Source organism: Eptatretus burgeri, chromosome 6, assembly GCF_056783735.1.
Source record: "Eptatretus burgeri isolate ZD-2024b chromosome 6, Ebu_testis_v1, whole genome shotgun sequence".
Lineage (NCBI taxonomy): Eukaryota > Metazoa > Chordata > Myxini > Myxiniformes > Myxinidae > Eptatretus > Eptatretus burgeri.
This window is the reverse complement of record NC_140966.1, coordinates 49,890,077-49,902,320: the sequence shown is the minus strand read 5'-3', so window position 1 is coordinate 49,902,320 and position 12,244 is coordinate 49,890,077. Positions and strand designations below refer to the sequence as shown.

The window sequence follows — 12,244 nt, the reverse complement described above, 5'->3', positions numbered from 1 at the left end:
TAAATAAATGGCCATAACTTGGGAAGCACTTGTCCGATTAATATCAAACCTTGAAAAGGCACATCCTCAGGTCCCCAACAATATACCTGGCAAGTTTCAATTATACTGGACCAGTGGTTGTCGAGAAACAGCGGTCACACACACACACACACACACACACACACACACACACACACACACACACACACACACACACTGCTGGAATTATACATATATGTGTACTGCTTCACAGTAAAAATATTAACCTTTCACAGTCAGTCATTCAGATTTCATGAGCCTCAATTAGTCCGATTTCAAACTTTCATTAACCATTTGTCACTATAAATCAAATTTATTTTGGACTTTTTGTGAATCAAGCGTATTTTCCAATTTTTTGATTTATTTGAAATACGAAGGAAGACCAGAAAAAAATGAAATTTTTTTTTAATGTTTTTTCTTTAATAAGTACATACGTTTATGAAATAAATGTAATCAAAGCATTTAAAGGGTGTTGTTTGGTGAAAAATAAAAATTAAAAAAGCTCTAATAATTACCTGCCCTGTGTAACGTCCATCCTCACTGCTCCAGTACCAATATGCTCCTCGTCGATCTCCAAGAGGTCCAGATGTTCTTGTGTTTGTGTCAGGGAAGGGTGGTGAGAGTGGTACACTCTCGTGAAGACCAACTGCCGTCGTGATCATCCCTGATCCATGCCACGCATCAGTTACGGTATTGACAGCAGATGGAATAAGTGGATGCAGCCACTTCGGGTCTGTATTGGTGCAGGGAAGCTGGACCGACGAGCTGACAGCAGCAGGGATGGAGCGGTGTGGCAAAACATGAGCTGCATGGATGACAAAGAGGAAAGATACAATCGGTTGGCAAGAGAATGCATTTGTTTGATAGGTCTTAAAATCATTTTGCATTGTGATTGCTCGTACTGCATACGAGCAATTCTCAACTATAATCATTTGCAAAATATTATTCCAGAGTTTCAATATCGACTCGAATGGCCAAGGCGTAACATTAGGTCACAAAAGTCATCGAAGGCCCTGTGCACCTAAAGGATGTAAGCCATTCCTCCCCTTATTTTTTACTATTCCCTCAATCCACTTTCCATTTTCTTTCTTCTCCCCTCCTTCTCCCCTTGTTGACCTCCCTTTTATCTCCTCTTTTCTCTCCTTTCATGTTTTTTTTTCTCAATTCTTTCCCTCGATCCCATATGTCATAATTATGAGCAGTATTGAAGAGTAGCTCACTAATAGTGGTGACACTACTGTCGTGAGCTACTTTTTCAGTGGCTTTGCAGTTACGAGTTACATGCATTTCATGGTAGCTTTATGATTGGCAGAATGACCTCAATATATGCACACTCACTTCTGAGCTGTCACCATGGTGTTTCGCAGGCAGAGCCAGGCATCAATGTGTGTGTTGTTCCTCGGATGGACATCAAACTGGATGTCCCGTCTCCTGGAATTATTTGGTGTATGTTAAGAATCCTACGGTGTTCTCCAAAAAGAGTCGGCAAGTTATTTCCAGCACCCTGGTGAAATTCAAATTCCTGCCTTAACATACAGGGGGCACTACATCGGCAGTACAGCTGTGCCCCCAGCAATGAAGCAACCAGCACACATGTGCTGCATATCAAAGGAAGGGAATGGTAGCTTTTCGGAGACGCAAGCTCCTTTTCTCACTCAAAAAAGCTTCCGCGATTACTTCAAGGTAAGCTACATTTTCTTTTTCTTGCAGCATAAGCACATGAAGTGAACTGTTTTGAGGCCTCAATCTTTACACCTGCCACCGAAGGTGTTACTTCTCACCAGCCCAATAAAATGGCACCATTTCCATTAACTACAGGTTTAAGCATATGCTTAAATTTGACATTTCAAATTGGGATAAAAACAATGGGAAAAAAGTAATTGGGCACACCAAAATGAACGACTAAAAACAACTGCTGTAATGTAGCTGATGGAGACCTGATAAACAAACCGGTAGGAGAGGAAATCGGAGAAATTGTGCCAGGGCAAACTATGAAAACCTTCATGAAGGGTCAATCCACGACAGAAAAGGGTTGCTCGTTTCGTTGTCTGCTGTGCCAACAAAAGTAGATGTGCCTCCACAAACGTCCAACCCATCCAACACCAACTTCAGGAGATATTTTGATGATGCATATCCTTGTTGTTTTTTTTACCAGCCAGCTTGGCCGAGAGTTTTATCGGCTTTATAACGGTATAACCACTCCCTCGCTTTAAAAGCACATCATTTGAAAGAGAGCCAACCCAGGGTCCCTTGACACGTGCTTCTGTTGGAAGAAGTTATAGATCTGTTTTCAAACTATTGTATATTGCCCAAATTGGCAAAGTGATGATGCTTTCTAGTTTCCTTTCACTGGGTGCGCTTTGTGATAGTAGATTTGGGATTCCGAAGAGAGCTTACAGCAGAGAAGTGAAACATTATCTCACTTTTTCCAAAGAAGATTCGTCCATCAAAAGTTTTAACTGAACTCTATTAAGTTTCACGTTAAAATCGCTTTGAAAATGATAAGCTACATGTTTTATGTTTTGCTTTACAAGAGCAAAAGAGCAAGGTTACTTAGAATGACAGTGGAGTAGCAGGGCAGCAATTGTGCACAACCAACAAACAAACAAGACGAAAATCATGCAAATGACGTCACTGTAACCTTGAATTCTGAACATGGTTGCAATTTGATACCTGTATGTTGAAGTGTTTTTGAGTTATCATCTTTTTTGTCCCCAAAAAAACCTCCTATATTTTAACATAGGCGACTTCATTGCCATGGAAACGACATAATACGACAATGGATTGCTGCCATTTTGGAAATGCGCCATCTGCCCCCAGCCCCTCCAAAAATCTTGCGTTTCAATAGCGATCGGATTATCAAATCTGCTCGGAATTTGTAGGTGATATTTTACAACTCATTTGTGTCGACTTTGACGTCACGTAGCACAAACATTTTTGGTCGTATCTGTTTGATACAAATGACATCATATCATTGTCACCTTGACCTTTGACATATATATAGTCAAAAAACATTGACTTTTGTCCTTCAGAATCCTCTGGTAAAGCTTGAAGAAGACAGCTGAAAGTGTTCGTGAGTTACAGCACTCAGACAAACATACAAACAAACAAGACAGACCGACATATGAAGAAAATTTTAAATTTTCATCATAATAACAAACACAAAAGGAAGGGATAGAGAAAGGGAGGAAACACTGAAAGGAGCAAGTAAGACATTTGGGTTAGGAAGGGCTAGTGGGGGTAATAAAGATCATGGGTCAGGATGGGGCTTGACATGAGATGGTGGTGCACTGCCTGATTGAAGTCCTGGAGGGAAAAGTGGTTTTTGGAAGGTGGTTCTATCGAAGCGAGGAACAAAGCAATTGAGGTGTGCAGTCAGCCTGAATTTTAGAAGTTTAATAAGGAGAGGGTTACTAGAAAAACGTGTACAACCTGGAGTTGTTGGGGATGGTAGGAGAACTGAGAGAACACAGGCAGCAATATTGGAGAAGAGGTGGTAACGAACAGAGACAAACTACTGATCTGCCTGCAATGTGAAAGCAACAGATCATGTGCTTTAGCCTCATCACAAGAGATTCCAACATTGAGTAGAGCTTTAAGATGACCTTTTTCAAAATCTATACTACAGGGTACCCCACAGAAAACCAGGAAATTTGGTACAGTTTATTTAAAACAAAACAAAAGCAAACTTAGATGTAGTGTAAAACAAAGATACACTTTATTATGTGTTAGTTTATTGATTTGGTAAAATACGGCAAAATATATATCAAAATCTCAAATTTCCTGGTTTTCTGTGGAGCACCCTGTAGAAGAGAGCCATATGGCTGTGTCTGTCTGTCTGTCTGTTGCCATTTTTCTGAGAGATGGCTGAACGGATGTTTGTCAAACTTTCAGAGGTTCGTCAGTGAGTGCCAGGGAGTGTTGAGGGCAAAAAATCAATTCGAAGATTTTGAAAAAAACCAGGATCGTTTTTATATATATTTATACATATACTGTATATAAAATCGCTCAATAGTGCTGAAGCCTTTTTGATTAATGACAGTTGTATTCAAGTACATATAGTATAAATAAATGCAAAATAATTAGCAAACATTTAAATACAAATAAACCTCTTCCAGAACCAAAGTTAGCGGTACTTCTTCTTCTCCCTCTTCTTCTTCCTCTTCCACTTCTTCTTTCAGAACAGCAACATATTATAGATCTGGGGCAACCTTAACCCAGAAACATCAACGGCACATTCACAAGCAGCCGTTGAACGAATAACATCCAATTCCATTTCTAAGACAACACTTTTATAATGTCTCAACCAATAATCTACAGAATGTTTACAAATTCCTGTTACCCTCTCCACAGAACCTGAGAAATGAATATAATGAACACACAAGAGGTATACGTAAAGATAAACGATGAACACTCAAAACTTTTATTGAATATATATATATATATACATACACACACATACTGTATATACTGTTACAGCTGTGGAAATTCGCAATACACCATAAAGGGTCCTAAGATCAGTTAGGACGATAAGTAATTGTGTCGTTAGATTTCCCCACCATTGTTTAAAGGGAATTTCCGTGTTCACTGGACTGCAATCCTTTGAGTTAGCCGTTTTTCTTTTCTCTATCATTATTTTGGATCAATAATCCCCCAACAACTCAAACACCACCACCTTCGCCTCTTTACCTCCACAACTCCATCCCGCAAACATCGCTTCACCACCATTCTCAGACGACGCCCGCCAACAACCAGACTCCCACCACCTCCGCCTTTCTACCATAGGTCGTGCCATGGGCTGTGAATGCGTTCCGTTCGCCTCAAAAAGCGGATCAGGAATGCTTCACTCCCCCTTTTCATCCGTCCAATGACCGAGCATTGGGTAGTGTAGCCCCGCCTCCGAACCCGCTGTGAATGCGTTCCTTTCGCCCTGAAAAGCGGATCAGGAATGTTTCACGCCCCCTTCTCATCCGTCCAATGACCGAGCATCGGGTAGTGTAGCCTCGCCTCCGAACCCGCTGTGAATGCGTTCCTTTCGCCCCGAAAAGCGGATCAGGAATGCTTCACGCCCCCTTCTCATCCGCCCAATGACTGAGCATCGGGTAGTAGAGCCCCACCTCCGAACCCGCTGTGATCCAGAAATTTACATATACGCCCCTTCCCCGGGCTATATAGGCACGAGCACGGCGCAGCTCGGGCGGACATTAAAGTCAAAGTGCGCAGTACGTCGGCAGAGAACCAAGTGGGAGCAGTGGAGTGTCAGAGTGTCGGCAGAATAAGTCAAGTCTGCAGTGTCGGCGAGGCAGTCGAGTCGAGACGGAGCTCGAAACCGACGGGAAAAGCAGACGGGGAGCGCCGGAGAGACCTCACCGACCACGACAGGGGCACGAAGCCAGGCGCAGCTACGCTGACATTGCGGCTTGCCTGCCATCACGCCACAAGGGCGCGGGTAGGACCCTTCGGTCTCGTGGACCCGGCCGCTCATCCAGGTTACACGTGCATTAGGCCCACGGGCCCAGTCTGACTCCCTTGCCTTTGAGGGGTCTTTCCTTTGCTTTTGTGTGAATGCGTGTCGTGGCGCCGTGTCTTGTAAAGTAGAAACTGTTTAAGTGCATGTAAATAAACCTTTGCTTTATTCAGTTGTAGTTCTTGCTTGCTTGACTGTAAATTGCATTCTTCCGGTATGGCTGTGAATACGTGCTTGCCTTGTCTGAGTGTGGAATAAATGTACTTGTCGAACTGTTTCCCGTTGCGTTGCGTCCTTTCCTTTGTTTGAAAGTGCCATCTTGCATCACGGAAGGAATTGGTATAGGGGTGTAAGCACCCGGTAAATAATCACGTCCGTCGGGGCCGGCGATAACACCGCGCGGTTATCACTGAAGCACGGAACGGACCACTTAAGCGGTTCGTGTCCTAGGCCGGCCAGCGGCGAGGTACGATCGCCTGGTTAACTACCCGCGCAGGTACTTAGGGAGGTCGAGTTTGGCGAACAACCCTATCCTGCGCGGGTGGCTGATTGGCACGATTGTGGTGTGGTCGAAAGACCCAGCCATGACTTGCTCCTGGCGATAGTTCCACGGAGGGTCACGACTGAATTGTCCGTTCCAGTGGGCGATGCGGTCACGATTAGTGTTATGCAATCGCTCGCACACCTGGTGGGCCAGAATTCGTAACAATACATATAAATGTACACACACACACACACACACACACACACACACACACACACACACACACACACACACACACACATATATATATATATATATATATACATATACACACACACACACACACACACACACACACACACACACACACACACACACACACATATATATACATATACACACACACACACACACACACACACACACACACACACACACACACACACGAAGACCACAAGGGAAAAACCAGAGATGTCAGGATAAGTCAATTTTGAAGAAACTGAAAAACAAAGTTTCAAGACTTTGGTGGACTGTTTAATAACTGTCATATCGATTTCTTTTCCAGTAAAAGGAAGAGTGATCATTGGCCGATCAAATTAAGCATGTAGCATTTGCCAAGCTTCTGTGTAATTTAATTTAAGAGCAAAGAACGAATCAATGTTGCAAACTGACATCACTGGTTATTCCCTTGTTTAATAATTGCCATGCAATTTTAACCCAGGATGTGTAGCAAATTCATGCTTGTTGGTTATGAGCATACATTACATGACTTTGGTGATCACAGATTATTTTTTTCAACATTAAACGGTCATTGTTTTTGGTTTGATTGGTGTTCAACGCCATACTCAAGGGTATTTCGCTTATATGACGACGGATTCTCCATTTCTTACTCCGTACTACTTAATATGATGGAAAACCGGGAGGAAACCAAGGATAAACCACCCCCGCAATAGCCGAAGTCACCTCATGTGACTCCCTCATATACCAAAGCAGGTTGATTGGGCGGTGGGTACATCGAATGACGATGGGTACTCAGACGCGCTAACCATTAAGCCACGGCGTGGGTCCCATAAAAGTCACAATAAAGGTTTGACCAGGCTTGAACCACGATATGCACCAACTACGGAGCCCATGATATAACCAAATAGGCCATTGTAGTGCTTAGAGTTTATTCTGTGATAGTTTTACAACCTTTTATAACTTAGTTTCTCAACTCTGAATATTATGATGGAACAGTTAACATGAATGACGCACAAAGCCAATCTTATCTAAGTGAAAACTTTAATTTTAATACTTTGCAGTACACAAAACCTGTGATCAAAAATAATAGATCCATGATATAACCAAATAGGCTATTGTAGTGCTCAGAGTTTATGCTGTGAAAGTTTTACAACCTTTCATTTTTTAGTTTCTCAACTCTGAATATTATGGTGGAACAGTTTACATGAATGAAAGGGAGATAACCAGGAGTAAAGTACTGACAACTCTGGGTTTCTACTTGTTCAGCTTTGACAACACTTGTTTTTTCATTACATGGCTAAACTTTATACCATATAAATTATGTGACACCCCTGGTTATTTGTTAACATAATATTGTGAGAGGAAACCTTATGTTGCCAACTATTGGCAGGTGCAATAACCCTGAAATTTATAAAAAGTAACATCACCGGTTTTCCCCTTGTGGTCTTTATATATATATATATATATATATATATATATATATATATATATATATATATATATATATATATATATATATATATATATATATATATATATAGTAAAACCCCGCTATTCTGAACACTTCTGGGACTGGACGAAAATGCGTTCACATGCGGGGTGTTCACATTATCGGGGATTAGGGTATCAACCGACCATGAACGCGTCATCTGTATTCGATAGATCACAAAAGTCGTTTAATCAATACATACACATCTAAATACACATTCCACAGACAAAATGAGCACGCAAGTATTGGCATTCAGTAGTAATAATACAATTATTCAAATTATTTGACACGGAAAGATAGAAAATTGATAAGATCAAAAATGCAACGCCAAATTGACAGCACGAGAATCAAAATTTGAAATTTATACAATTACTTGTCTCTAAGCCAAGATGTTATAAAACTCTGTGGTTTCGATTTGGCATTCTCCAGGACATGAACTTGAACTGAATGTTCGATTCTTTCCAAACGAGCGAGCAACTCTGCCCATCCTTGATTCAGAAAAAGAGTTTTAAGCTTTTGCACACAACTGAGTCCATCTTGTACCGTCACCTGCATGTCTTCCACTTCCTCTTCGTCCCCATTCTCTTTGTCCACATTCTCTTCGTCATCGTCTTTCCACATTAAATCGTTCTCCCAGTCGTCGTCCTCGCAGTCATGAACGCGCACCGTATCGTCGCACCGAACGTATTCCTCGGGTCATGTCGTCGCATACGCCAATCTCTGCACCGCGCGAAATGAGCTCGCGCAGGCTGAGGTCATCGTCAGCGTCCCAGTCACTATCGGGTGACTCGGAAGGGAAGCCGCACTTGGTAATCGTTGTCGGCTGGACTTGATCCCATGCATTGCTGCTCCACTGAACAGCATGGAGAACGTTGACGCTCTTCAAGATTTTGTTTACGTTTGAAGCGGTATCGATCTTCGACAGCACGTGCCGGAGCAGCCGTTGTTTGAAAAGACGCTTCAGGTTTCTTATCACGCCTAGGTCAAGGGGCTGCAAGACCGACGTAACGTTCGGAGGCAGGAACTTTACGATCACGTTCGTCAGCGTCACACCCATTGGATGAGACGGCGCATTGTCTAGGAAGAGAAGAATCCTCCGCCGTTGCTTTCGCATCTTCTTGTCCAGTGCTTTCAACCATTCAACGAACAACGCTGAGGTCATCCACGCTCGTTTGTTTTCTGTCCACGACACTGTGAGGGAATCGACTTTGATGTTATGAAAGCAACGTGGTTTCACTGCGTTGCCAATGGCGAGTGGTTTAGGTTTCTCGCCAGTCATACTAGCGCACAACAGCAGCGTTATTCGATCCTTTGGCGACTTTATACCATGACAGGAGTCTCCTTTTCCCACCAGCGACCTTTTGGGTAGAGCGCGGAAGAAGAGGCCAGTCTCCTCTGTGTTAAAAATGTCTTGTGGCTTGAAACCATCGCGTAGCTGTGGCAGACGCGTTTTCCACTCCTCTACTGTCGTCTGATCAACGCCACTACTCTCGCCGCTAACTGCACGTGCCGAGATATTGGTTCGAGCTTGAAATCGGGAAAGCCAGCCGTTGGATGCCTTGAAATCCACCTCACCAATGGCAGTCACGATTTCTAAGGCCTTCGCTTTTACCATAGGTCCGCTGACAGGGATCCTCTTTGAACGAGCAGCATGGAACCATGTGTGCACGCGGTTGTCAATGTCTAAGAAACTGCCTCCTTTTCGTCAACTTCGCGAAAATAGGGCCCCGTCTTCGAATTCCTTCAATATCGATTCTTTACGACGTAAAATACCGTTCACTGCGCCCAGTGAAATTCCGAAATCAGCAGCGAGTTTGCGTTGCGACTTGGATTCCGCTTCCTTTACCAACAGCTTCCAACGGCAGATCGTGACGCGTTTTCGGCATTTTGGTGTATCGTACTGCGTGAACTTCAATAGCAAGTGAAGATTGATGGAAAGGTAGGTGTGCAGGGCCTTCTTGTGCCCCTCCCTCAGGGGGAGGCCTATGCTGATTGGACGAAATTGTAATTCTTGATGCTTATTGGTTGATTACCATTGATTAATTTTGAAACAGGTTCTAATTAAGTCACTGTATCTCTTCACACCCCGCTGCATTTCTATCCACGCCATTGCGCCCAGTAAAACGAACTGCGCGATGGGTGGTAATTAGCAACGGCGTTTGTTTGTATGACGTTTGCCATGCAGCCGCGGCTGAACAATGTCCATGTTTCACACTGTGCCTTCAAAGGTTGGAGTAGCGTTCACAGTGCAGGGTAAAAACATGTTCATATGCGGGGTGTTCAGATTTTTGGGGGCACTATGTATAGGATTTCCTATCTAAAAATTCGGTACTGGCCAAAAACGCGTTCATATGCGGGGTGTTCAGATATAATCGGGGTGTTCAGAGAGTGGGGTTTTACTGTATATATTGTTACGAATTCACGCCCGCCGGCGTGCGATCGGCCGCTCGACTCGAATGGCGGCCACCTCGCCCACCGGACGGACAATTCAGTCGTGACCCTCCGGGAACTATCGCCCGGAGCCAGTCACGGGTGGGCCTTTCGACCTCACCACAATCGTGCCAATCGGCCACCCGCGTAGGATAGGGTTGTTGGCCAAACTCGACCTACCTAAGTACCTACGCGGATGGTAAACCGGGCGATCGCACCTCGCCGCAGGCTGACTCCAGACACGAACCGTTTAAGCAGTCCGTTCTGTGCTGCTGTGATAACCGAGCGGTGTTATCGTCGGCCTCGACGGTTCCGATTAATTATCGGGCATATTAAGCCCACTACGAACCCTTTACATGAAGCAGGATGGAGGGTCAATAAAGAAAGGACGAAGCGAAACGGGAAAACATTTCACACAATGCACATTTATTACGCGACACACGGAAAGCACACATATACAGCCAAACAGTCCAAATGCACCTATATCAATTAAAACAAAAGTAACAATGCAGAGCTCCTCCCGAATACGCATACACACGGCAACACTTACAGTTTTACTTCACAGACGGCGCCAACACACATTCACTCAAAAGCAAAGGAAAGAAGTCACCCTCATAGACAAGGGGGCAGACGGGCCTGTAGGTCAATATGCACGCGTAACTTGAAGGAGCGGCCAGGCCCACGAGACCGGGGGGGGTCCTACCCACGTCCTCATGACGCGTTGGTGGACGAGCCGCAGATGTGGCCGCGTGGCTGTGCCCCGACTCCGTGCTCCTTCGCGGGTTTCGTTGGCACGACGTTTGGAGTGGGGTGGGAACGGGGCCCCCTTTGTTGCACTATCTCAGCGCGGGGGAAAGGGGGAATTGTTGATGCTCTGAGGGAGGAGAATAGCTGGCTTGCTTGGGTCCCGCGACGAGCGATCTCCCACCGCGACCTCGTTGCCGACCACCGTCCTTCTCGCCTCGGACCCAAGCTCCTCGGCCTCTTCCCACAACTCTCCTCAGCCGACTGCAGAACCCACTCGATGCCTTCACCCGACTCCACTCTCTGCCGCTGCCACACTCTGCCACCGCCACATTCTGCCGCTGCCACACTCTGCCCTCCAACCAAAAACTGACTCTCCCCAGACTTCGGGCTCCACTCGGCTCTCCAGACCCGACTTGACTGCCTTCATTCGCCTTGCGCTTGCCCTTTTATAGGACGGCAGGAGAAACCAATATGCAAATATCCAGATCAGGATCACCTCAGGGGCGGAGCCACGCTCGCCAATTGGACGGAGGAAGAGTGGGCGTGAACCTCCCCTGATCCTATAATTTACATATTTCGATTTCACTCAGACGCGCCTGGAGGCGGGGCCAAGCCGCTCCGCGCTTGCTAATTGGACGGATCAGAAGTGGGCGTGTAGCATTCTTGATCCGAATTCTCCTCGGAAAGGCCACTATTTGCACTCGCGGCTCGGTGCGTACCGCTGAACGAGCCCAAGACAGCCCGACGCGCAGTGTTCACAGGTGGTGCGGGAATGGCCGTAGAAGGAGAGAGGTGAGGGTGGTGGAGGGTTTATCGGTGGTGGTTTGATGGTTATGGTGCCGTTTGGGAATGACGGTGATGCGATGTTTGCGGGATTGAGTTGTGAAGGTAAAGGCCGTGGCTGTTGGCGTTGTTGTTGTTGTTGTTGTTGTTGTCTGAGGGTTGGAGCGTGGTTGTAGTTGGTGACGATGACTGGCGTGGTGGTTAATGTGGTTGTTTGTGATGGCGGTTGAGACGTGGTTGGTTCAAAATAAAGATAGAACAGAAAAACGGCTATCTCAAAGCGTCGCAGCCCGAATGAATCGCATTTATTCCCTCTAAACAACGGGTTTGGGGCTAACTACACATGTAGTTAGAGATATCTCACCTTCGGGCCCGGAATGGTGGTTTGCAAATTTCCACAGCCGTAACAATATATATATATATATATATATATATATATATATATATATATATATATATATATATATATATATATATATATACACACTATATATATATATATATATATATATATATATATATATATATATATATATATATATATATATATATATATATATATATATATATATATATATATATATAC

At 44.5% G+C, this 12,244-nt stretch overlaps 1 protein-coding gene across 2 annotated transcripts in view; it reads right to left on the bottom strand.

Annotated features, from left to right (window-relative positions):
- LOC147024745 (coxsackievirus and adenovirus receptor homolog) overlaps positions 1 to 12,244 on the bottom strand; it is a 71,372-nt gene that overhangs the window by 41,248 nt on the left and 17,880 nt on the right. For both annotated transcript variants that reach the window (XM_085884967.1, XM_085884966.1), the window contains exon 2: positions 534 to 823. In XM_085884967.1, the coding sequence (XP_085741093.1) occupies positions 534 to 823 (290 nt within the window). The remainder of the gene's footprint in view (positions 1 to 533; positions 824 to 12,244) is intronic.